General features: G+C 36.5%; 1 protein-coding gene across 5 annotated transcripts in view; it reads left to right on the forward strand.

Annotated features, from left to right (window-relative positions):
* PARG (poly(ADP-ribose) glycohydrolase) overlaps positions 1-27,334 on the forward strand; it is a 124,899-nt gene that overhangs the window by 12,020 nt on the left and 85,545 nt on the right. For all 5 annotated transcript variants that reach the window (XR_012381744.1, XM_025880912.2, XM_025880913.2 and 2 more), the window contains exons 5-7: positions 11,674-11,796; positions 11,921-12,004; positions 16,440-16,514. Coding sequence is in view for 4 of the 5 variants with exons in the window: in XM_025880912.2 (XP_025736697.1) it covers positions 11,674-11,796; positions 11,921-12,004; positions 16,440-16,514 (282 nt within the window). In the remaining variant the exon portion in view is untranslated. The remainder of the gene's footprint in view (positions 1-11,673; positions 11,797-11,920; positions 12,005-16,439; positions 16,515-27,334) is intronic.

Consider the following 27,334-nt stretch of genomic DNA (forward strand, 5'->3'; position numbering starts at 1 on the left):
CCAACAGTGTAGGAGGGTTCCCCTTTCTCCGCATCCCCACCAACATCTGTCGTTTCCTGACTTGTTAATTTTAGCCATTCTGATGGGTGTGAGGTGGTATCTCATTGAGGTTTTGATTTGGATTTCCCTGAGCCGAGCGATGTTGAGCACTTTTTCATGTGTCTGTTGGCCATTTGGATGTCTTCTTTGGAAAAAATGTCTGTTCATGTCCTCTGCCCATTTCTTGATTGGATCATTTGTTCTTTGGGTGTTGAGTTTGATAAGTTCTTTATAGATTTTGGATACTAGCCCTTTATCTGATATGTCATTTGCAAATATCTTCTCCCATTCTGTTGGTTGTCTTTTGGTTTTGTGGACTGTTTCTTTTGCTGTGCAAAAGCTTTTTATCTTGATGAAATCCCAATAGTTCATTTTGGCCCTTGCTTCCCTTGCCTTTGGCGATGTTTCTAGGAAGAAGTTGCTGCGGCTGAGGTCGAAGAGGTTGCTGCCTGTGTTCTCCTTTAGGATTTTGATGGACTCCTGTCTCACATTTAGGTCTTTCAACCATTTGGAGTCTATTTTTGTGTGTGGTGTAAGGAAATGGTGCAGTTTCATTCTTCTGCATGTGGCTGTCCTATTTTCCCAACACCATTTGTTGAAGAGACTGTCTTTTTTCCATTGGACATTCTTTTCTGCTTTCTCGAAGATTAGTTGACCATAGAGTTGAGGGTCCATTTCTGGGCTCTCGATTCTGTTCCATTCATCGATGTGTCTGTTTTTGTGCCAGTACCATACTGTCTTGATGATGACACCTTTGTAATAGAGCTGGAAGTCTGGAATTATGATGCCGCCAGCTTTGCTTTTCTTTTTCAACATTCCTCTGTCTATTCGGGGTCTCTTCTGGTTCCATACAAATTTTAGGATTATTTGTTCCATTTCTTTGAAAAAAGTGGATGGTATTTTGATGGGGATTGCATTGAATGTGTAGATTGCTCTAGGTAGCACTGACATCTTCACAATGTTTGTTCTTCCAATCCATGAGCATGGAACGTTTTTCCATTTCTTTGTGTCTTCTTCAATTTCTTTCATGAGTATTTTATAGTTTCCTGAGTACAGATCCTTTGCCTCTTTGGTTAAATTTATTCCTAGGTATCTTATGATTTTGGGTGCAATTGTAAATGGGATCGACTCCTTGATTTGTCTCTCTTCTGTCTTGTTGTTGGTGTATAGGAATGCCACTGAATTCTGTGCATTGATTTTATATCCTGCCACTTTACTGAATTCCTGCATGAGTTCTAGCAGTTTTGGGGTGGAGTCTTCTGGGTTTTCCACATACAGTATCATATCATCTGCAAAGAGTGAGAGTTTGACTTCCTCGTTGCCGATTAAGATGCCTTTGATTTCTTTTTGTTGTCTGATTGCTGTGGCTAGGACTTCTAATACTATGTTGAATGGCAGTGGTGATAGTGGACATCCCTGCCGCGTTCCTGACCTTAGGGGAAAAGCTCTCAGCTTTTCCCCATTGAGAATGATATTGGCTGTAGGTTTTTCATAGATGGATTTTATGATATTGAGGTGGGTACCCTCTATGCCTATACTCTGAAGAGTTTTGATCAAGAAAGGATGCTGTACTTTGTCAAATGCTTTTTCTGCATCTATTGAGAGGATCATATGATTCTTGTTCTTTCTTTTGTTAATGTATTGTGTCATGTTGATTGATTTGCGGATGTTGAACCAACCTTGCAGCCCAGGGATAAATCCCACTTGGTCATGGTGAATAATCCTTTTAATGTACTGTTGGATCCTATTGGCTAGTATTTTGGTGAGAATGTTTGCATCCATGTTCATCAAGGATATTGGTCTGTAATTCTCCTTTTTGATGGGGTCTTTGTCTGGTTTTGGGATCAAGGTAATGGTGGTCTCATAAAATGAGTTTGGAAGTTTTCCTTCCATTTCTATTTTTTGGAACAGTTTCAGGAGAATAGGTATTAATTCTTCTTGAAATGTCTGATAGAATTACCCTGGGAAGCCATCTGGCCCTGGGCTTTTGTTTGTTGGGAGATTTTTGATGACTGCTTCAATTTCCTTAGTGGTTATAGGTCTGTTCAGGTTTTCTATTTCTTCCTGGTTCAATTTTGGTAGTTGATACATCTCTAGGAATGCACCCATTTCTTCCAGGTTATCTCATTTGCTGGCATAGAGTTGCTCATAATATGTTCTTATAATTGTTTGTATTTCTTTGGTGTTGGTGGTGATCTCTCCTCTTTCATTCGTGATTTTGTTGATTTGGGTCATTTCTCTTTTCTTTTTGATCAGTCTGGCCAGGGGTTTATCAATCTTGTTAATTCTTTCAAAGAACCAGCTCCTAGTTTCGTTGATCTGTTCTACTGTTCTTTTGGTTTCTAGTTCATTGATATCTGCTCTGATCTTTATTATTTCTCTTCTCCTGCTGGGTTTAGGCTGAATTTGCTGTTCTTTTTCCAGCTCTTTTAGGTGTAGGGTCAGGTTGTGTATTTGAGACCTTTCTTGTTTCTTGAGAAAGGATTGTATTGCTGTATGCTTTCCTCTCAGGACTGCCTTTGCTGTATCCCAAAGATTTTGAACAGTTGTGTTTTCATTTTCATTGGTTTCCATGAATTTTTTTAACTCTTCTTTAATTTCCTGCTTGACCCATTCTTTAGTAGGATGCTCTTTAGCCTCCATGTATTTGAGTTCTTTCCGATTTTCCTCTTGTGATTGAGCTCTAGTTTCAAAGCGTTGTGGTCTGAAAATAGGCAGGGAATAATCCCAGTCTTTTGGTACTGGTTGAGACCTGATTTGTGACCTAGGATGTGATCAATTCTGGAGAATATTGCATGGGCACTAGAGAAGAATGTGTATTCCATTGCTTTGGGATGGAATGTTCTGAATATGTCTGTGAAGTCCATTTGGTCCAGTGTTTGATTTAAAGTCTTTATTTCCTTGTTGATCTTTTGCTTAGATGATCTGTCCATTTCAGTGAGGGGGGTGTTAAAGTCCCCCACTATTATTGTATTGTTGTCAATGTGTTTCTTTGCTTTTGTTATTAATTGCCTTATATAATTGGCTGCTCCCATGTTAGGGGCATAGATATTTACAATTGTTAGATCTTCTTGTTGGATAGACCCTTTAAGTAGGATATAGTGTCCTTCTTCATCTCTTATTACAGTCTTTGTTTTTAAATCTAATTTGTCTTATACAAGGACTGCCTCCCCAGCTTTCTTTTGGTGTCCATGAGCATGGTAAATGGTTTTCCACCCCCTCACTTTCAATGTGGGGGTGTCTTTGGGTCTAAAATGAGTGTCTTGCAGACAGCATATCGATGGTTCTTGTTTTTTAATCCAATCTGATAGCCTGTGTCTTTTGATTGGGGCATTTAGCCCATTTACATTGAGGGTAACTATTGAAAGGTATGAATTTAATGCCATTGTATTGCCTGTAAGGTTACTGTTACTGTATATTGTCTGTGTTCCTTTCTGATCTATGCTGCTTTTAGGCTCTCTCTTTGCTTAGAGGACCCCTTTCAATATTTCTTGGAGGGCTGGTTTCGTGTTTGCAAATTCCTTTAGTTTTCGTTTGTCCTGGAAGCTTTTTATCTCTCCTTCTTTTTTCAATGACAGCCTAGCTGGATATAGTATTCTTGTCTGCATATTTTTCTTGTTTAGTGCTCTGAAGATCTCATGCCAGTCCTTTCTGGCCTGCCAGGTCTCTGTGGATAGGTCTGTTGCCAATCTAATATTTCTACCATTGTAGGTTACATATCTCTTCTCCCGAGCTGCTTTCAGGATTTTCTCTTTGTCTCTGAGTACTCGTAAGTTTTACTATTAGATGTCGGGGTGTTGACCTATTTTTATTGATTTTGAGAGGGGTTCTCTGTACCTCCTGGATTTTGATGCCTGTTTCCTTCCTCACATTAGGGAAGTTCTCTGCTATAATTTGCTCCAATATACCTTCTGCCCCTCTCTCTCTTTCTTCTTCTTCTGGGGTCCCAATTATTCTAATGTTGTTTCGTCTTATCATATTGCTTATCTCTCGAATTCTGCCCTCATTATCCTGTAGTTGTTTCTCTCTCTCTTTCTCAGCCTCTTTATTTTCCATCATTTGGTCTTCTGTATCACTGATTCTCTCTTCTGCCTCATTTATCCTAGCAGTTAGTGCCCCCATTTTTGATTGCACCTCATCAATAGCCTTTTTGATTTTGACTTGGTTAGATTTTAGGTCTTTTATTTCTCCAGAAGGCGTTTCTCTAATAACTTCCATGCTTTTTTCAAGCCCAGCTAGTATCTTTAAAGTCATGATTCTGAACTCTAGGTCTGACATCGTACTAATGTCCATATTGAGTAGGTCCCTGGCTGATGGTACTACCTCTTGTTCTTTTTGCTGAGGTGATTTTTTTCATCTTGTCATTTTGTCCAGAGGAGAATAGATGAATGAGAGAACAAAATGCTAACAGGTTTACAACGTCCCCAGCAAATATACTGTATACAAATCAGAAAAGACCTGAAACCAGGGGGAAAGAAAGGGAAAGAAAGAAAAAAGAAAGAGAAAGAAAAAAAAAACAAAAAGAAAAAGATAAAAACAAAAACAGAACAATACAAAAAAAGTAGAATATGATCAAATATGATCAGGCTAGTGCATAGATCAGTGCCACACACTAGATTTTGCGCGTATTTTGGTCTGTTAGAAAAACGTGCCTCCTAAAATTTTAAAGGAAGAAAGACTTATATATGTACAAAATAAGGGTTGATACAATGAAGAGTTGGAAGATGACTGTAAAGATGAAAATTATAAAACATTTTATAAAAGGAATTGATAAGAAGTTTGAAAAAAGAATATTTAAAAAAAAAGGGAGAGAATGTGATCAGGCAGGAGACTAGAACAAAGCCATATACTAGTGATTTAGGGTATATTTTGATCTGTTAGAAGAAAGTGTATCTTAAAATTTTAAAGAGAGAACAACTTATATATATATGCCCAAAACAAGGGTAACTACTATGAAGGGATAAAATATGTCTCTAAAAATGAAAAATAAAAAATGTTTTTTTTGAAAAAGGGATTGATAAGATGTTGGTTGAAAAAGGGAAAAAGAAAAATTAAAAAAAAAAAGTTAAAAAAATTAACTTTGAAAAACTAATGAATCATTGTAAAAAAAGCCATGAATTCTATGTGCAGTATTCCCCTAGCGCTGGAGTTCTCCAGTTCTCCTTGATCGGTAAACTTGGTTTTGGTTTGCTGGCTGTTGGTGCTGATATTCTGGGGGAGGGGCCTGTTGCTGTGGTTCCCAAATGTCTTTGCCGGAGGCGGAATTGCCCCGCCTTGTCGGTCTGGGCTAAGCAAGTTGCTCGGGTTTGCTCTCAGGAGCTTTTGTTCCCTGCAAGCTCTCGGTACAGCTTTGGAGGACCAGGGCGAAAATGGTGGCCTCCCAATCTCCACCCCGAGGAGCTGAGAACTCGGGGCCCCGCTCCTCAGTGTGCCCCCAGAGAAAAGCAGTCACTCCTGTGTCCCCGGTCTCCGGCCGCACTCCGTGCTCACCCGGCCTGTGACCTAGCGTTTCTATCTCTGGCGCCCGACCCCGCATGGAGTCTCCAAACCCAGCAGGTCCCTGCGGTGCGCTCCCGCGCTGCTCCTCCCCGGGGAGGAAGGGGAGTCTCCCCAGCTCTGCCGCTTTTTGGGTCCCTGCTGGAGGAGCAGTGGCCCAACTGGGCCGCAGATCACAGTTTATGGCAACCCCAAGCTGAGACCCCGCGCCTCGGCTCCGTCTCTGCAGCTGGCTTCCCCGCTCCAATACCTGGGAGCTGTGCTGCACTCAGACACCCCCGGTCTTTCTGTGACCCCGAGGGTCCTGAGACCACACTGTCCCGTGAGGGTTCCACCCCCCCCCCCCCCCCCCCCCCCCCCGCTTAGCCACTGCAGCGACATCCCTCAGCGGAGCCGACTTCTAAAAGTTCCGATTTTGTGCTCCACGGCTCTATCACTTGGCAGAAGCGGCCAACGGAGGCCCCCTCCCCCGCCATCTATCCTCCCGAATATCGCCTCGGATTCACTTCTCCGCATGTCTTACCTTCTAGTAAGTGGTCGCTTCTCTGTTCAGAGAGTTGTTGCTACTCTCTTCCTCGATCTCCCGTTGAGTTCATAGGTGTTCAGAATGGTTTGATCCCTATTCACCTGAATTCCTGAGACCAGACGACATCCAGGTCTCCTACTCCTCAGCCATCTTGCTCCGCCCCTTCTTTTTTTTTGATGGCTGCACAATATTCCATGTATATATACATACATCTTCTTTATCCATTCATCTGTCGATGGACATCTAGGCTCTTCCCATAGTGTGGCTATTGTGGATATTGCTTCTTAAACATTGGGGTGCACATGCCCTTTCGGATCACTACATTTGTATCTTTGGGGTAAATACCCAGTAGTGCAATTGCTGGGTTGTAGGGTTAATCCAATTTTTTTTAAAAGATTTTATTTATTTATTTGATAGAGAGAGAGTGAGCACAGGCAGTGGGAGCGGCAGGCAGAGGGAGAGGGAGGAGCAGGCTCCCTGCTGAGTAAGGAGTTCGATGCGGGGCTCAGTCCCAGGATCCTGGTATCATGACTTGAGCTAAAGGCAGACACTTAACAGACTGAGCCACCCAGGTGCCCCGCCATAGCCAATTTTAAAGATTTTATTTTATTATTTATTTATTTATTTTAGATTTTATTGATTTATTTGAGAGAGAGAGAGAGCACGAGTAGGGGAGAGGGGGAGAAGCAGGCTCCCCGCTGAGCAGGAAGCACGATGTGGGGCTTGATCCCAGGACTCTGGCATCATGACCTGAGTCAAAGGCAGATGCTTAAGAAACTGAGCCACCCAGATGCCTCAAGATTTTATTTTTTTAAAGTAATCTCTACACTCAACATGGGGCTTGGACTTATGGCCCCATGATCAAGGGTCACGGGCTCCACCGACTGCGCCGGCCAGGCACCCCTCATAATCCAATTTTAGATTTCTGTCACTCATTATATAGTTTAAATTAGTCATCTCATTTTTTAGTCTCTGTAATAGATTTCACAGGAACTACTTAAAAAAAATCCCTTTTATTGTACAACGTAGTCTACATGTGATTAGATATTTTGAAGTATAGAATTCTTTATCGTGGTTAGAGGTGGAAGCAACATTGAACAGGGTGGGGTTTGAGCTGAGCTCTAAAAGATAAGTACAGGGGTGCCTGGGTGGCTGAGTCGGTTACGTATCTGACTTTTGACTCCGGGTCGTGGGGTGGAGCCCCACACTGGGCTTTGTACTCAGCAGGGAGTCTGCTTGAGAGTCTGTCTCTTCCTCTCCCCCCCACCCCTGCACTCACTTGTTCTTTCTCTCTAAAATAAATAAATAAATCTTAAAAAAAAAACACACACAATTTCTGAGGGGGATTTAATAAGTCAAGAGAATTCCAAGACAGATACATAATCTTTATAAGAAGAGGCTGTGTACTTGAAAAACTATTTGTTTTAGACATGGAAAATAATTGGTTTGCTAGAGCTTAGAATTTCCATGGGGAATGGTGGAAGACAAGACTTGAAAAGTGGATTGGATCCATATCATAGAGGGCTTCAGGTGTCAGGAATTGAACTTGAGTCTGTAGGTATTGGAAATTATAAAATGTCTCTCCATACAATAGTTATGCTGTAGCAGGATTAATTAGCTGTGTGGAAGGAAAATCAAAGTGACGGTCCATTGAAAACAGAGAAAGGTAACATAAGAGCTCAGATAAGAGATGAAAAATAAGGAGACAGTAATTATCAAATTGTGTTGCATGGAAGTGGTTCGGGGGTTCTTAGGAAACTTGACTCATCTGTTATTTCTAAAGTATATTTTTAACTGTGAAAAGCCCATAATAAAAGAACTAACACACTCAAATGTGAAAATGCTTAATGTATTTTAACCAGCAGATTTTACCAAGAGAACTCATTTTAGTGCAGACTATAGCATTGAGGTTCTTTTACGACTGCTGTTTAACTGAAGAATTTCTTTAAACCTCAGAATAACAGTTTAAAAACCTTATTGTCCATCGACAGATGAATGGATAAAGAACATGTATATATACAGAATGGAATATTACTCAGCCTTCAAAAGAATGAAATCTTTCCATTTGAAATGATGTGGATGGAACTAGAGGGTATTATGCTAAGCAAAATAAGTCAGTCAGAGAAGGACAAATGCCATATGATTTCACTCATGTGTAGAACTTAAGAAACAAAACAGATGAACGTAAGGGAAGGGGAGGAAAAATAAAATAAGATGAAAATTGAGAGGGAGGCAAATCATAAGAGATGCTGAAATCTAGGAAATAATAGGTTGCTGGAGAGGAGGGGTGGGGGAAGGGATAATTAGATGATGGGCATTAAGGAGGGCACTTGATGTAGTGAGCGCTGGGTGTTATATGCAATTGATGAATCACTAAACTCTACCTCTGAAACTATAAAAACAAAAAACATTATCATTTGCAACTATTTAGGTGTAGGAATAGGATTTTCTTAATACTATGTAAGAGATATAAATATAAATTAAGTAGGTTGATATAAGCTTTAGCTGTCATCCCTAATTCCCAATTTCAAATTTTGTATTTTGTAATCTCATTGTCATTTATTGATGTTAGAACAAATAAAAGTTATTGAAAAATTATATTTATAAAAACATTTTTATTTAAATATGATTTCATGTCAGATTTCTTAGGTGAAGAAAGGGTTCTGGTATTTAAAAGAGTTTGAAAGTCACTGAGGTAGGGTAATGTGGAAATAAAAAAGAATATAAATGGTTGCTTTGTTTTGGGGTAAAATTGATAGGATATGGTGAATATTCTTAAATACAGGTGATAAGGGAAAAGGAGGCACTGATAATGCAGGGAAAATTAAGAAAAGGCTGGATGACTGAGAAGATGTTAATGGTCAAGATTCGGAGAAAAGATTGATTGGGGAGCTAAGTGACATTTTGAGTTTACTGCCTTTCTTTTTCCCACTGGCCCTAAGGAAAACCCAAAGCATCCTATACTGTGATTACTTAATCTCTGTAATTACTGTTTACTTATTTTTTTTTAAAGATTTTATTTATTTATTTTGACAGAGCTAGACAGCGAGAGAGGGAATACAAGAGAGGGAATACAAGAGGGAATACAGCGAGAGAGGGAATACAAGCTAGACAGCGAGAGAGGGAATACAAGCAGGGGGAGTGGGAGAGGGAGAAGCAGGCTTCCTGCTGAGCAGAGAGCCCGACGTGGGGCTCGATCCCAGGACCCTGGGATCATGACCTGAGCCATAGGCAGTCGCTTAATGACTGAGCCACCCAGGCGCCCCTACTGTTTACTTATTTTTAGATATCCAGGAACCTGTGAATTTTTTTTTACTTTTTTATTTTATTTTATTTTATTTTATTTTATTTTATTTGTACCATTTCAGCTTTATTTTTTTATTTTTTATTAACATATATTTGTTTCAGGGTATAACCTGTGAATTTTAAAAATCTTTTAAAAAATCTTTATTTTATTATGAAAGTAATGTAGGGTCATTGTAAAAAAAATTAAAAAGGCAGCTATTATATGAAAGTATGTAATTCACAACCCAAGTCTCTCAGCCCTATTCCCAGAGTTTAACAATTTGCTGTTTTTTCTTCTAGATTCTTTTACCTGAATACAGTAATATATATGTGTAACTAATAGTTATTAGATAAACAGCCCTAGTTATATTTCTAAGATGCCAGATATTAATAGTTATACAATTTTAAGTAAAAAATAAGGCTGATATTTACTGTTAGAAATGTAAGGCAATCTGAAATTGCAGGGACATGTTATTTGGTGCTAGATTATCTTTAAAGACATGATAAACACATGTAGAAACACAGTCAGATGCAAACACACAAAGCCTACTTTCATATATATGATATGTTCCCCTGTGTGTGAAGCTGGACTGGTATCTGTTTTGTCACCTCTGATCACATGGAATATTTTTACAAAATCACCTTTGGGGCCTCCAGCCGGAGTTGAAAATACTTTTAGCCAAATTGTTGACTCTTGACTATTCTTTCTTCTTAAAAATATTCTCATTCTTTGGCTTCTATGATAGCATATAATCCTAGTTTTCTTCCTACCTCCTTAGCCATGTCTTATGTTCCTTTAGTTTTTCTGGCATACGTGGCCATTAAATGTTGTTAGAGTTCGTCAAGTCTTTTCCATAGGTCCTGTTTTCTTCTCACTTTCTCTCTATGGGTAGTCTCCTCCATGGTGAGGGTTTTAACAGTCACCTGTATAGATGGCCTACAACTTTATTTCTCTTGAGTTGCAGACATTTTTTTTCTTTTTTTTTTTTTTTCCAAGATTGGGGAGCAGAGGGAGAGAGAGAATCCTAGGCAGGCTCCACACGCAGAGCAGAGTCTGACTCAGGGTTTGAGCTCAGCCCTGAGATCATGACCTGAGCTGAAATCAAGAATTGGATGCTTAACTGAGCCACCCAGGCACTCCTTGAGTTGCAGACTTCTTATGAGTTGCCTATTGGACAGTCTTCCTTTCCATAGCTGTTCCCTTTTTAGGAACAAGCTTCCTGTCTTCCTTTTCCTAGTTAACTTCTTTTTATCCTTTGGAGTTCAGCTCAATTGCCACTTCCTCAAGGACGTCTTCTCTAAGCTTGCCAGGTAAATTGGAATTGTCTAGAGTAGGTTCTCGTAACACCATGAACCTCTCACTCATAACATATTACAGCTCAAATTTTATATTTATGTGATTTTTTATTTGCGGTGAGGTACAAATTCATGCTACAACATGGATGAACCTTGAAAACATTACATTTAAGCAAAAGAAGCCAGACACAAAAGGCCACATATTGTATGATTCCATTTATATGGAATGTTCAGAGTAGGCAAAATGTAAAACTTTCATGTTTATCCTCTTCCTCAAACATTTAATGTTTATTATAAGTAGTATATGTGTATGTGAACACATATGTATGTATTTACATGTATATGTATCTACATATATGCATACAAAAACATGTAAGCTACGCTCTGTCATAAATATTTAGAATCCACAGTTAATACCGTTATTATTCTCAAGTTTAGAGTCCAGTTGGGGAAGGAAAAACAGGTGTGCTCTGGTGTGATAATGATCTAATAAAGCAGGAGGGAATAAACTAACTGTCCTTAAGTTTTTGAAGACTTCTTAGAAGAAATGAAAATTGAGTTGAATGTGTTGAAGGTCAGAATAGATGTTTAACCAGATAGTGTTTGGGTAAGAGAGGATATTAAAAACTAGGAATATCATTTAGAATCACTATAGGCAGAGGGGAGCCATTATAGGATTAAGAGCCTGGGAATACTTTAGAAAGATTAAAGTTGTTCCCAAGTGAGAATAAGGGCTTTGTGGAGGGTGAATATCTGGGGGCAGTGGGAGTTAGGGGAGGGCTAGAAGGCAAGCAATAATGAGGGCCAGGGGCCTAGATGGGATGGAGATGGAATGAGCAAACATGATGACTTGGAAACTGATCAACTGGAGATAAGGAACAGGAACAGCTGGAGAGGACTTCTGAGATTCTTACAGAGGAGCTGGTCTGCATTTTATAGCATTTGCTTTGGCTGCTTTAATTTGGATTATTTTGTAGAAGGTACACCTAGTTTTTATGCACTTACAGTTTCCTTGTTTCCCTCTCTTTCAGGTAGACCTTTTGCGAGCAGGAGAAGTTCCTAAACCTTTTCCAACACATTTTAAAGATTTGTGGGACAACAAGCATGTTAAGATGCCTTGTTCAGAACAAAACTTGTACCCCGTGGAAGATGAAGTAAGCACAAAACAGATGTTCTTTTAGTCTCTGAACGATAGTTTAGTATGTGTTTGTTTGACTTCTGATTCTATGATCCAAAAGAACTTAGAATAATTTCATTTGTTTTTCCTTTTCCTTAAAGAATGGTGAGCGAACTGCAGGGAGCCGGTGGGAGCTCATTCAAACTGCACTTCTCAACAAATTCACACGACCCCAAAACCTGAAGGTAGTTGTTTTTGCTATTGTTGCCTCTGGTATGTAATTCTTAGAGATGGGCCTTGTGTCTACCTTAAAGACATTTTTTGATCTTTAATAGACTCAGGTAACAACATATTTGTATGCAAGGTGCTTGCTTCCTGAGGAACTTTCTTAAGAGACATTCTTGGTTTCCACTCCATCACTAGCAAATGAGTAGAAGAATCTAGAGTTGTAAATGACTTGCCTGGAGCCACACAGAATAATTTGGAGAACCAGGAATAAGACCTTTGTTTCTTGATTCCCCATCCAATTTCCTTCAGACCAGGCTTCTCTTTTATTTTTTAGAATTATCATGTTTCTGAAATATCTTTAAATCAGGAAAGAATTATGACTTTAGCAATATTTGCCCAAAGGGAACAGAGTTTCCTAATGATTAAAGTATACATTAAACATTCTGTTTTGTATTGCTGTTAATATAGCTTCTAGCAATCTATTTATTAATTGTACATTTTGGCAATAATTTATTTTTTGATTTTTTTAATATTTCACTTAAGACTGTAAGAGCAACCATTAGGTTGTTTTTCTAATATCTAAAATATGGGTGAGTATATGTTTATTTTTGGCATTATAGCCATTTAAACTTTTAACGGTTTTATAACTATAATAACAGATTTTTCTGTACTTGTGTGAAAATGGGTTTCATTTTCTTCGAGAGACTTAGTTTGTTGTGTACAGTTTCCTCGGGTTTTATACTGTTTTTCCATTTATACTTAACAAGTTATTCTTAAACTTTCTGTACCTTTCTATAGCTTCTGTTTGCTTTTCTTTTTTCTCTACATGGAACTTATTGGATGTTATAATGTATTTTGAAAATTTCATTCCTTAAGGACAATGTTTCTCAATCTTGCAATGTACTCCTTTTAAATGGAAGAAGCTCTCAGGATCTGCCAGAGTTTACTTATTTTTAGTATAATGTTAACTACATATGTACAAGCATAAAACTGAATATAAACTCTTTATACTTACAGCTATGTCCATTTGATTTTTTTTTACATTTTAAGCATTATGAACCATCATTCGAGTTGTGTTCATTATCACAGTGAAAACAATTTATACTCAGTATCCTCTTTTTGCACAAAAATTTTTTAACCACTGATCTGAACCTTAAAATAGTATGCTGAGAACTTTAAAAAATACTTTATAAAGAAAAAAATTCATTTTCTTTTTACTACTTACTAATCACAAACAGTTGGTGGATGTTAATAGATACAAAGATGGGATCTGTATAGAGAACATCAGCTTGCAAATAAAAATGATAGCATTTTGGTCCAGGTTCTGTAGAATCTGACAGTCCTGTACTACAGTATATCTTAGAATAGCTCAAAATTTTCACCATTTTTATCTGCTTAAAGCACCAGCCTTCATTCCTACAGTGTGTTGTCTTTTGCCCTTTGTGTTCCAAAACCACAATTATAAACTTAGAAAAACAGAAGCAGGCCCCCTAAGAATACTGTCTATACTCCATTTGAGAAACACTGTCTTAGGTCCTACGGCCTTATAAGCAGGATTATTTAATAAATTTTTCATGTTTTTTCCTTTAAGCATGAACACAGAATAATCATAGTGTTCTAAATTACCTTGTCTGCTCACCTCTTTAGCAATTCCTTAGTGCACCAGTGATTACTTTAAGAAGGGGTAATTGCTTTACTCTGAATTTCCCTTTCTTGTTTATTTTATGGTAGATTCAACAGAACAGAGTAATTCATCGAGATTTTCTTCTCTCTGCTTATGGTAATTGTTTCTTTTGCTGAAAGAACACTATGGGGGGGAACATTAAGCCCCTCTTCCTGAGTATAATAATCTTTTTACTGCTTTTATTTGATGTTGAGTTAAGTGGGATTAGAAATGTTAAAAGTTTAAAAAAGGAATAGTGTCTTCAAAAGTCAATTTACACAGTAATATTTCTATAATTGATGTGTCTGATAATTTGCAAAGAATGGACTTCTTTGTTCTTTAATTGTGTGTATTATGAATTAAAGGAAATCTCAGTAGTTGATAGCTAAGAATACAGAATAGCATCCAGTTTTTCTAATGATAGGAGACCTTGTGGTAGATTACTTTTGAGACTTGAAGACTAAAGTAAAAGTAAATATTAGGGATTAATACTAATTATAAAATCCCATTAAAGAATTAGAGTGTAGAAGTTAGAATGTAAAATATTTTTCCTTACTAACTTTGAGGAACAATTTACATATAAGAAAATGCATGCTTTTAAAGTATGTAATTTGATAATATTTGACATTTGCATATACCCATGAAACCCCCTCTACAATCAAGGTACAGAACATTGCTGTCACCTTCAAAGATTCCTCTTATTCCTGTAGGTGATTCCTCTTTCTGCACTGTCCCCAGGCAACTGCTGGTTTGCTTTTCTCTTTTTCTTTTTTTTTTTTAACCATAGATTAGTTTACATTTTACATGAATGGAATCACATAATATGTATGGCTTCTTTCACTCAGAATGAAAATTTTCGAGATTCATCCATGGTGTTGAGCGTATGAGCAGTTTGTTGCAGTGTATGCATTGTTTGTCCTTTTACCTGTTGATAGGCACTGCTGTTTAATACTTCGTATGAGGTTCTGAAATCAGATACCAGTAATTAGAAAAAAAATCCTTAAAATCTTTTCTTAATGGAAAATTTTGTATGTGGCTGTAAGAAAAATACACACTCTTTCTTGCCATATTATCTTATGATTGATGCTTTGAAGGAACTTAGATATCCCCTGATCCCAAGTAAATATGTATTGTTGGTTTACTTTTTAATCTAGGTGCTTGTTTATATGGCATGAAGTATTTTTCAGGCAGCTGGGTATTAATTTTTGGCAGAGTATTAATTTTTAAAAACTTAGTCAAGTAATCTAACAGTGTTTTTTCAACTTACATACACCTTCAGTAAAAAAATTGGTGATGTATATTATAATAAAAATAGTTGCTTATAAATTCAATGTGTATTACTTTAGTAATATAATGTATACATTATAAAATATAACCAAAATAGAAATTTAAAAGGATGAGATAAAATATAATTATAAATACGATTGACCCTTGAACAACACAGGTTTGAACTGCACCAGTCTCCTGTGCAGATTTTTTTGGATAATAAAATACTGTAAATGTATTTTCCTTATAATTTTATTAATATTTTCTGCAGCTTACTTGATTGTAAGAATGCAGTATATAATACATATAACATACAAAATATGTGTTAATTGACTGTGTTATCAGGCTCTGGCCAACGGTGGGCTATTAGTAGGTAAGTTTTTGGAGGGAGTCAAAAGTTACATGCAGATTTTCAATTCTTGTGTTGTACCTGGATCAACCATAATAGTTCTTTCTGCATAACTAATGGATTGTCTTATGCATACCCCACTCTGGTATTAAATAAAATTCATCTGAGTAAATTTTAAAGATCTTACTGGATCTATTCAACGATTTATGAATCAGGCAGGGTCTTATCTAGCAGATGGAAAGGCACTCTAAGATGCTGTACAAAATGAAAGACTTACAGGCAGAAGGGAGTAGAAACAAGTAAGTTGTACTAGGAAAAAGTAGATTGGTTGTGGCAGTCATTTTCCTTTAGGGGATGGAGAGTTCTATCATGAACTAGTCCTGACCAGGTGATTCCTCATTGACTGGTTTAAGATTCCATTTGTGGGAGAGGCTGAAACTGTAATTAAGTTAAGTCTCTGGTGAAGTACGGCTTAGCATAATTGACTCCTTTTGGGGCCTGTTTTGTTTTTATCACCGTTAACCAAGAATAAAGTACTGCCTAGTCAGTTAGATGTCACGCCAGTAGATGGCGTGCTATTTTCACTTTTCTCTCTACATAAATAGATAGTTTATATGAACTGCTGGGGAAAGATAACCATTTATATGTAGCTTATAAAAACAGCTGATAATAAAGGAAAAAAGACCATTTTGTGCCTTAGAGCAATGTTTCTCAATCTTTTTTTCATTATTGCCATCTCTCCCGGGAAGCCTTTTTAAACATTTTTCCCTAATTTACTCTTCTCATGAAATTTTAATACTGCAAATACACTGTATATTTGCATGTATAGTGTGAACCTATTGATAGCCAACAGTCATTATGATATTTAAATTTTTTTTTATCTCCCAGATCCAATTTTTGTCCATTGAGTGTATCACCTCTGTTTATAATGCAAGCGTTGGAGTTATGATTTTTTTTCCTATTACTTGACCTTTCTAATCTCATTTTTCTTAAGTGAATAATAAATTAGCGTATATTCTGTTTGTTCATAGCTACTGATATGGAGTGGCTAATGGTAGGAGGAAGCTTAATGCTGATTAAGAAGTTTACTGGAAGTAGTTCATAAAGGAGAAAGGGTATTCATAGATAATTTACTTGACTATATCATGAGGTTTTGTTTATGCTTTTTCCATAGGATGCTATCCTGAAATACAATGTAGCATATTCTAAGAAATGGGACTTTACAGCTTTGGTTGATTTCTGGGATAAGGTAAAAGTATGTTTATTTCTTTAACTTATGAAAATAATATGTGTTTAAAGATTTTGAGAAAATACCCATAAATCTGTCACAATAACATAATTATTGTCCTTTATTTTTGTGAGAAATATTTCCTATTATATTTATGTTTTAGGAACTAATTTTGAATTTTGCTTTACTTTCTCATAATGCCCTGTTAAATTTTTATACCACCATCAACAGTATTAACGATACTATTATCAATTATTAATTAATAATTATTAATAATTAAATATCTATTACATAATTAATTAATAATCAATTACATATTTCATGACTAGAAACATCTAGGTTGCATCCAGTTTTCCTCTGTTCTTATTTCTACTGTAGTAACATGTTTATGCATATACGTGTATGTATACATATTCACACACATATATATGCATATATGTATATATGTTTTCCCAAATTCAATATTGTGTCTTTAGGTGATTCCCAGAAATTAGACGGCTAGGTCAAAGAGTACAAAATTACAGCCTGGGGTTTATGCTGTAAAATCATTTTCCATAGGAAATTGTAGTAATTTAGTATACCATTTTAATGGGTTAAGAATACTGCTTTCATAGTCGTGTTAGAAGAATAAAAGCAAGGCAAAGAGGGAGTGCCACAAGATAAATTTAAAAATTGCATGAAAAAAAAATTGCATGGAGGGTGCCTAGGTGGCTCCAATGGTTAAGCCTCCGACTCTTGGTTTCAACTCAGGTCGTGGTCTCAGGATCCTGAGATCGAGCCCTGCCTTGGGCTCCATGCTCAGTGTGGAGTCTGCTTGTCCCTCTCCCTCTACTCCTCCCCCCACGCTCTCTCTCTCTCTCTCTCTCGAATAAATAAAAGCTTAAAAGAATAATAAATAAAATTTGCTTGGAAATTCAAAGAAAGGTGACATCTCATTTGGAAAGTATAATTAACACATAAAGCACCCTGTACAGGATCTTCTGCAGAGTATAAGGGCTTACTATATTTGCTAAATTTGTTGCCTAAGAAAGTGTTCCTATAAGACATTCCAGCCTCTTGGAAAAGTAAATTTTGGTTAGGATAAAGTAATTTTCTAGCAACTATAGTGGTATCATTGTGAGAATGAGAGCTCTCCAGTTCAAATGACATTACTTCTCAGACTCTAAACAGGTAATTTTACGAATAAAACGTGAGGTTTATAATATAAATTTGAAATTGCTTTTAAAGTTTGAGATCATTTTTCTCCTGGGTGTATCCTCTATCTACCACATGTTTTCACAGACCAAAAGAAATGTGTTCAGCTACTTTTGAGGAAAGGAAGAAAAAGGAAATTGCATTTATTGAAGGCATATGTACGAAAAGGAATATAATATTGAATTTAATCCTCAAATACTTTTTTTTAAGATTTTATTTATTTATTTGACAGAGAGAGAGAGTGAGAGAGAGAGCACAAGCAGGTGGAGTGGCAGACAGGCAGAGGGAGAAGGAGAAGGAAAAGCAGGCTCTGCTGAGCAAGGAGCCCAATGTGGGGCTTGAGCCCAGCACCCTGGGATCATGACCTGAGCCAAAGGCAGCCGCTTAGCCTACTGAGCCACCCAGGTGCCCCAATCCTCAAACTTTTGTGAAGGGTAGATAGCACAATTTAGAGAGGAAGGTAGATTTAGAGAGAGCTTAAGTAACTTGGTCAACATTGTACAAATATTGAATGAATTCACCAATGAAGTATTGGGAGATCTAGATTTGAGTTCAATTCAATTCCAGTACAAAATAGGTGACCAGTAACCATTCATTGAATACATGAAGGACTCTTAGACTTTAAATTCCAAATTCCACATTCCTTTTTTTTTTAGTAGGCTCCACCTCCAGTGTGGAGCTCAATGCAGGGCTTGAACTCACAACCCTGAGATCAAGACCTGATGTCAGATCAAGAGTTGGAATTAAAGCCTGTGTTCTTTTTATTGTAATGATGTTTATCCCTTAAGAACACTGAACACCCTTATATATAAGCCACTGTTTTATTAAAGATACAGAATTGATTGACAGTCTTATCAGAAAGCAGGGAGCCCTGAACATGTCCATAGATGACTGTAATAATTAGTCAGAGTGGAAGAAATGGTTTAATAGAGTCTAGTAGGTCCTGGAAGGGGATCATGGGGCAGATATTATAGTAGACATAGTATTTGGGTGGTTGAGTGTAAAAGGTGTAGAGGAGAAATAGTTAAAGGAAATATGCAAATAGCCTGTTAAATGCACTAACTTCTTTCACCTAGCACAATGTTGCAAGGTTCATCTGTGTTGTAGCATATGTCAGTACTTTATACCTTTTTATTGCTGAATAATAATCCATTGTATGAGTGTGCCACATGTTGTTTATCCATTCATCAGTTGATGGCTATTTGGGTTGTTTCCACTTTTTGGCTATTACTATTAGTGTTGCTGTGAACATTCATGTATAGGTTTTTGTGTGGGCCTGTTTTTTCACTCCCTTGAATATATACCTAGGAATTGCTAGGTTATGTGGTAACTTGTTATTTTATATTTTAAGGAGCTGTCAAAACTATTTATCAAAGTGGCTGCCTTATTTTGCAGTCCTACCGGCATTGCAAAAGGATTCCAGTTTCTCCACATCCTCGCTTGTTAATGTGTGTCCTTTTGATTTTAGCCATTCTAGTTGGTGTGAAGAAGTATCATTGTGGTTTGATTTGCATTTCTCTGATGACCAATGATGTTGAACATCTTTTCACGTGGCTTTTGGCCATTTCCGTATCTTCTTTTGAGAAATATCCATTCAAATCCTTTGCCCTTTAAAACATTTTTTTTTTTACTGAGTTGTAAGTGTCCTTTAAGTCATAAGTTCCTTGTCATATATATGATTTGTAGATATTTTCTCCTGTTTTATAGGTTGTCTTTTCATTTTCTTAGTGCTATCCTTTGAAGCACAAACATTTTTAATTTCAATAAATTCTAATTTATTTTTTTCTTTTGTTTCTATTTTTGTTGTCATATCTAAGAAGCTAATCTGAGGTCAGAAAGATTTACTCCTTTGTTTGCTTCTAAGAATTTTATGGTTTTAGCTCTTATGCCATGATCCATTTTGAGTTAATTTACGTATATGGTATGAATTAGAGGCCCACTTTATTGTTTTACAGCTGAGTATCCATTTTGTGTTAATTTTCATATACTGTACAAGGTAGATATCTGATTTCGTTATTTTGTAATGGGTATCTGGTTGTCTCCAAACCATTTGTTGAAAAGACTTTTCTATCCCTATTGACTTTTCTTGGCATTTTTTCAAAAACGATTTGACCATAAAAATTTATCTGGCCTCCCCAGTTCTGTTCCATTGATCTAGATGTCTGTCTTTATGCCACTATCACATAGTCTTTTTTTTTTTTTTTGAAGATTTTATTTTTTATTTATTCATGAGAGACAGAGAGAGAGAGAGGCAGAGGGAGAAGCAGGCTCCCAAGGAGCAGGGAGCCCGATGCGGGACCCGATCCCAGGACTCCGGGATCATGACCCGAGCCGAAGGCAGACACCCAACCATCTGAGCCACCCAGGCGCCCCACTGTCACACAGTCTTGATTACTAAACTTTGCAGTAAGTTTTAAACTGGGAAGCATGAGTCCTCCAACTTTGTTCTTTTTCTAGTTTGTTTTGGCCATTGTGGATCTTTTGCATTTCCATGTGAATTTTAGGGTCAGCTTATTAATTTCTGCAAGGAGTTAGTTGTGGAGGGTAGTTTTTATAATCATATTAATAGAATCCAAACCAATTTTGTATTTTGAGATAGGACCAGTAATTTCAGAGTTCCTTTATCAAGCTTTCGATCCCTATGATGCTCAGTGGCAGGCATAAAGTAATAGAAGGCTTATGTCTGTATCAGAATATCCTTGAATCTATATATCTCTTACTCTTACAGAGATATAATTTTTCATGCAAAGTTGACCAAACTGATATCATCTTTGTCACTTAAATTGTAATTTATACGTGGTCTATTTGCATTTTGCAATTTTCTAGGTTTGAATTGGATACAATTGTTAATTTTGGTAAAAAGTAATGTTAAATTTGACACTTGACAATGGCAGTAAAACATGCCATTGGTTAAAATACCTCTGTCACCTTGCTGTGAGGTAAAGTAGTCATTTTTTCTCTCTCTTCTTAATGAAACTACTCAGACAGGACCTTGTTTCCCTTTTATCAGGTGACCTTGCTCAGAAGGGTGATATATAGCAAGTTTTGGTGTGCTTAGTGTAGACCATAAATATGAGGTGATTACCAAGGTGCTGATGATAGTTTTATAGTTCTTTAGAGAGAGGAGGCATTGCATTTTTGACCTTCTGATTTTTATTTACTTTGTAAACATACAGGTGGTTGGAGGAGTCCCTATAACTGTACCAAATAGTCATTTCTTATTTTCTTCAAGTCTTTGCACTTATATCTAGTATTTTATAGTTCTATCTAGATATAAAAGTATATTTAAGATGTTTTAGGATATATTAGAAAATTGTGTTACATAACTTTATCATCTTTAATCTTAATGGTTATATAATATTCCATCAAACTGATAGATCATTTGCTCAGCTATTCCAGTGTTAGAGATTTAAGGACATCTGTTTGTATAAAGCATATCTAGAGATTCAGGGGTGTTCTTCCCTGTGACTCTTTGCTATTCCATTGTCATCAGTGTGCTTAACAGAAGTCCTTGGATGTTTAAAACAATTGTGTGTTTTTCTGTCCATCAAATCTCCAAGGATATTAATATAGATCTTTACCACATCACAGCCCACAAGGATAACATTGCCCAAGCTTGTAGTTGTTAAAGACGTATGTGTTAGTGGGATTGGAGGAGGAAAAGAGATCTTTAGTACAAGGGAAACAATTGTTTAGCTAGGTTTTAAATTATAAATGAATTATATTTGCTTTGCATTATCTATGTCCACATTTTAGAGTAGGAGTACTTTAAAAGGGCTTCTTAAATGTTGCTTATTAGCAGTATTTGGAAATTGTTTACTTAAGTGTCACATTGAACTCTGCATGCCTTGCTTTGCTAAGAAAAAAAATGAAGTTTAACATCATATCAACTTAATATTTTAACTGCAGAAGTTAAGTTTATTTTGGGGCTGTTAAAATTTATTAAAATTTATCTCCTTAAAACCTTGCTTTGGCTAATTCTGTGTGTATTGGATTTTGTAACCAAACCTTCAGAACAGGAGGTGTTAATATCCACAGTCATTTAGTGTCATTCCATGGTATAGTTTTATCTATACGCTAGTATCTAGTGCAAGAAGTAAGAAACCCAGAATTCTGTTAATCCTGCTTTGTGAGCATACTTAATTTGAGATGAAAGGGAGTTTTTACTTTTGCCAGAGCCCAGCAAAGATCACAGAGATCTGTTACTTTGTAATTTATACTTAAATATTTAGATGCTAGTGAGTTGAAATGGCCATTATTTAGTGTTTTTGTGTCTTGAGTGCTAATATTGGTCTTCCTCATTGCCAGATGTTGGAAGTGCTAGGAACAAATAGTCTGTGTTTTATGGCCCTCCTGTGTGGTGTTCCACAAAATTAAATTCAGGCACTTCTATAATTTGTATTCTAAATAGATTGTTATTACTAGCATTTTTTTCACATGAAAGTTTAACAAAATGTCCTATATATTAAAAAAGTTTCTCTATTAATGCATTTTGGAGATGTTTTAAATAGTTCCATATTACAACACATGTGGCACTCTTTCTTTTCCTTCTCAGTGAGTTAACTTTGTAATTCACATGCCACATTAAAGCTCCTGTGGTATGTTTAGGAGAGTTTACTTCTGTTTCTGTGATCCTGGCTTCTGTGTCTGGACTTGGGTGGTAGTAAAAAATGGATGTTTGCTTTACAAATATTCATTAGACTGTACATATATATTTTGTGTACATTTTGAATATATACTTCACAATAAATGTGAATGTTAATTTATTCAGTATAAAGAAGTTTAAGTTCTAAAACTGACTTATGTAGCAAAGTTTTTCAGCAGATGGATTAGTTGTTGAAAGGAAACCTAAGGTTTTTAGTGACTGTTTTATTTTCATTTCCATGTTTAGTTTTATGTCTGGAATAGAAAAGATAAGAATGACTAGGCCTCTTATTTCCTTGCTTCTGTTGGTTTATAAAGGCTGCTATAAATAACAAAATGAGGGGTTTTTATTATTTTTATTATTATTACATCTGTGACTGCTAAAAGAGAGTGAGAGATAGAAGTACAGGAATGAAGAATTTACAAATAAAAAATGGAAAAACACTTTAACGTAGAAAGGTTTTGTTATTGTGATTAGATTAGTAATATATTCCTCTTTGAAAGCCACAGGTTTTTGCTGTTGTTGTTTTTTAGTAAATACAGCATGAAGTCTATACCTCTTACATATGCAATAAATTCTTTATTACAACTCAGAGACTGTGCATCTTTTACTTTTGCTGTAGTTATTAAAATACTGTATATGTGTTATCCTGTCAGCTGATATCCTATGACTTGTCAGGGAAAGGCTGTGTGTAAAGCCTTTTTCCCCATAAATGAGGGTGTGTAAATCCATCAGTAATGAACTTGCATTTTTTAATGTGCTAGTTAACTTTAAAAGGTAAATGGGAGTTGTATTGAGTTTTGAAGGATGCAAACTAAGTGGAGCAAATTATGCCTAAGTTGTCTTTTCCCTTCAGAGTTCTTCATAAGTAATTAAAAAATTTAAAGACAATTACATCAGAATGTATTGTCTCCAAAATTGAGGGATATCCTGTTATACCTGTGTTTAACTAAAATAGTATTTTGAACTCATGTGAACACTACATTAAAATTTAATTATTGGGAACTTTAAAAATGATAATTATTGACATAACATTAGAAAAAATATAAACTTGTATTAAAATAGATTATAGAAAAAGTTCATCTTTCATGTATAATGTTATGACTGGAAGAAATTGTGATTAAAAAGTTAAAGTATGTTAAAATTATTAGGCAAAAATCATAGCATAAATCATTTCTCATTAAATAGACTAAAACATAATAGTAGCATGTTTATGTATCACTTAAATATCAATACATTTGTGTATAAGTGGTATCTTTTGGACTCCCTGGCTTTCTGGGGCATGACATACCATTAAGGGCAGCTTATCTAATAATAACTATGTCAGATGTGCTTAGTATTTCTTTCTCTGTTAAAAATTTTAGAACAAAAATATTAGAGGATTTTTTCTTTTTTCTCTCTCCACAGTGCCCCCCCCATCTCTATAAACATATCATGGAACATTAGTGTTTTCTAGAGTAGTTTGGGAAATGGTGATATAAGGCAACAGGTTGTTGTAATCACTATTTCAAATCAGAGCAAATTTCCTTAACCAATAACCAGGAAAGATTGCAGCCACAAGAGCCTTTTTTTTTTTTTTTTTTTTTTTTGGTAATGCAGAAGTAAGTTTCTGAATGTATATAAACACATTACTCGTTAGCTTCTGATTCTAAATGCAATTCTTCATAGCTAATCTGTTTTCTGGATCTTTCTTCAAAGCTTAAAAGATTTAAAGTGTCCTTGTTATATTTGTCAGAAAGAGCCTGTAGCAAATTACTAATCAAATGAAAGCAGCCTTGAATGTTTCATAAGACTACAGCTAATGTCTTTATCTCTCTGGCTTTCAAATCTCTGATTTGGAGTTCAGTGGAAATTTAGCCTTTTTGGACTTCTTCCCCTGGTGACTCACAGTCTCTACAAACAATAAGGTCTGCATTGCTTTACAGCTTTTGACTTAATTTAATTCATGAGAACTGTAGGAGCCAAAAGAGAGCTAATCATAGTCACTAAAATATTAAATTTTAGACTCATAAATGAAATATGGACTTTCCCCCCTAGTTTGGTTAAAGTATGCTTTTGGATCAGAGCATATGTTGAGTGTATCAGATTCATGATTTATTTTAAATAGCACATAATCCATAGGACTAATTGCTCCAGTTGGAACTAGGCGTCTTGCTTTATAAACTTGTTGAGTTATTATGGATGATCAGTCTTAGTTGAGCCCTCCATGCACTAGGTCATTGATGAAGTTAGTGTTATTTTGTGTTTGTGAAACACTGTCTGTGTTGTATTTATGTATGTAGAGGACAAGGAGGATGGAAATTATAGATATCCAAAAGTGAAAATCCATTCAGTGGAATTTCTTCTTTATTCCAATAAGGAAATAAAGCTAGTACATTAGTGTCCTGTAACTCCAACCTTAATCATTTGGTTCAAATAGCTATGGAAGCCATTACTTTTAAATGTTGCTGTGGCATTGATTTTATTATCCAGAAATTTACTCTGTTAGAGTGGTGATAATAATTCCGTGTTTTAATCTTTTTCATGATTTATATTTCTATCAACTAGTTTGAAGTGTTTTTTGTTTTGTTTTTATTCAGTTGACCGTAATGCCTTGATTTATAATTCCTGCTAAATTTGTTTACATTTCCTCTTCTTATGCTCCTACTGTGTTTCTTTTAGGTAAGCTGCTAACACTTTTATTTACATGTAAGATCCCGTATTGAACAACCAGAAAGATTTTGTGGTATATAATATCTGAAGATAAAAAGAAATAAAAACAGAATGTAAATCTGTTTTTCAAATTTATAAACTGTTTCAGTGTGTAGTCTGTATCAACAATGCAGTAAACTTGGTAATGAGGGCTAAATGGGTCCATTGTCCTCTTGATGCAGGGAGTACTTCATTAGTGCAGTGTAGCATCGTAGCTGCATCTAATGAGGACTGAGTTAATAATCTTTTCCATATTTTACTGTTGGTACTATTTGTGAAAGGTACATACCCATAACTTACTGCTATGGCAATGACAGGTAACGGTTAACTGCACGAGGCATTCAGGTTCTAAACTGTCTGAGCAATTATTCCTTATAGTGTTAAAGAATTTTTTAGTAAGCTTAGTGGCATAGTACCTTGTTGCCTCATATGCTCTTTGATTACTTGAAAAGCACTGTAAAAAGACATTTTCTGCAACAAGAACTATTTCCAGCATAGTGAAATATAGAATATTTTCAAATGAAGTCCCAAGGGATGCTGTTGGTCCAATCCACCTCAGTCCTGGGAAGCCCAGCTCAGAGGTAAACAAGGTGGTTTAGTCCATTCAGGCTGCTAGTAACAGAATACAGTAAACTGGGTGGCTTATAAGCAACAGAAATTTATTTTTCATGGTTCTGGAGGCTGTCAAGTCCTACATCAAAGTGTTGGCAGATTTGGTGTTTGGTGAGACTGTGCTTCCTGATTTGTAGATGGCTGTCTTCTTGCTATGTCCTCACAAAGCAGAAGGAGCAAGGGAGCTCTCTAGGGTCTCTTTTATAAAGGCACTGATCCCATTCAAGATGTCTTCACTCTCATGACTTGAATAACCTCCCTAAATTTCCACATCCAAATAAAATCACATTGCAGGAATAGGTTTCAACATATGAATTTAGGGAAGACACAAGCATTCAGTCTGTAACACAAAGGCGTCTTCCATTGGGAATGGAATATTAAAAGTGCTTACATCACAGCTCACTGGTTGAGCAGCAAATACTCAACCTCTTTCCCCATAGTTGACATCTGTCTTCCTTTATAGCCCTTTCCTTCCAGCCGACAGCTTAGATAGCTTAAATTGCAGACTTTCAGCTTCAGTTCACTTGCAAACTTTTACCCATTCTGGGCTTAGCCTTATCTCCTCCCAAACTTAACCCTTTCTCCAAGGTCCCCTGTGTACTTGATCTCCTTGGTGTTAGCTATAACATCCTGTTTGGTTATCTGATAGCGACGGTGGCAGTCCTTGTATTTGGGAGCTTTACTATGTACTAAGTATGGTGTAAGTGGTATGTTTTATCTCATTTAATTATCACAACTACCCCACTAGGTAAAACCATTAACATTTCCATTTTACGAATAAAGAACTGAACACCAAGGCTTAGGGAGTTTATGTAACTTGCTCAAGTGATAAAGCCAGGATTTCAACCCAGGAGCCTCTCACTCCTCTCCCTCTCACTCTTAACTACTCTAGTTGGTTGTGGTAACTCTCATTCAAGAGTGATCCTGCTTCCCAGGGGACATTTGGCAATACCGGAAGACATTTTTGGTTCTCACAACTGGGAGGGGGGTGCTACTGGCCTCTGGTAGATAGAGGCAATGGATGCCACTTAACATCTTACAGTGAACAGGATGACACTCCCCATAACAGAATTATCCACCCCAAAAGGTCAGTAGAGCCAAGAACAAGAAACCCTACTCTACTGTGGTGGTTCTCAAGGTACGGTCCCTGATCCAGCAGACAGCATCACTTGGGAACTTGTTTAAAGTGTAAATTCTGCCTCATCCTAGACCTACTGAATTAGAAACTGCTGGGGCGAGGCCCAGCCATCTGTGTTTTTACAAGCCCTCAGTTAATTCTGATGTATATAAAAATTTGAGAATGACTGCACTACTCTACCATTTATTTTCAACATCTTGAATAGTAGCTGTCCCTCAGCTTTTTATCTTAGCTGAAGGAGCTTTTCTGAGTGGCAGTTTTTCCTTCTCTGAAGAGAAGGAATTGTTCTTCTCCTCAGCCCCAAGTGCTGAACCCTACTACATTGTTGAATTGTTTAACCCTGTCCTAGATCTGTGAAAACCCAGGGTGATACTTGTAGACCTGGGCTGAAATGGGTCTCATTTTTTATCTGTGCACTGTGGTGCATGCCATCAGAGCCAGCCTTGACTTACCCCTTAGAGGAACTGAGTCAAAGATACCACCCAAACATAAGGTCAGCTAGAAATGCTTAGGGAAAGGGGCAGAATAGAATCATCGTAGAAACCAGTTGAACAAAGAGCT

This window comes from Callorhinus ursinus, unplaced genomic scaffold (assembly GCF_003265705.2).
Source record: "Callorhinus ursinus isolate GAN/ISIS: 27379988/994484 unplaced genomic scaffold, GSC_fseal_2.0 scaffold20, whole genome shotgun sequence".
In the NCBI taxonomy this organism is placed as follows: domain Eukaryota; kingdom Metazoa; phylum Chordata; class Mammalia; order Carnivora; family Otariidae; genus Callorhinus; species Callorhinus ursinus.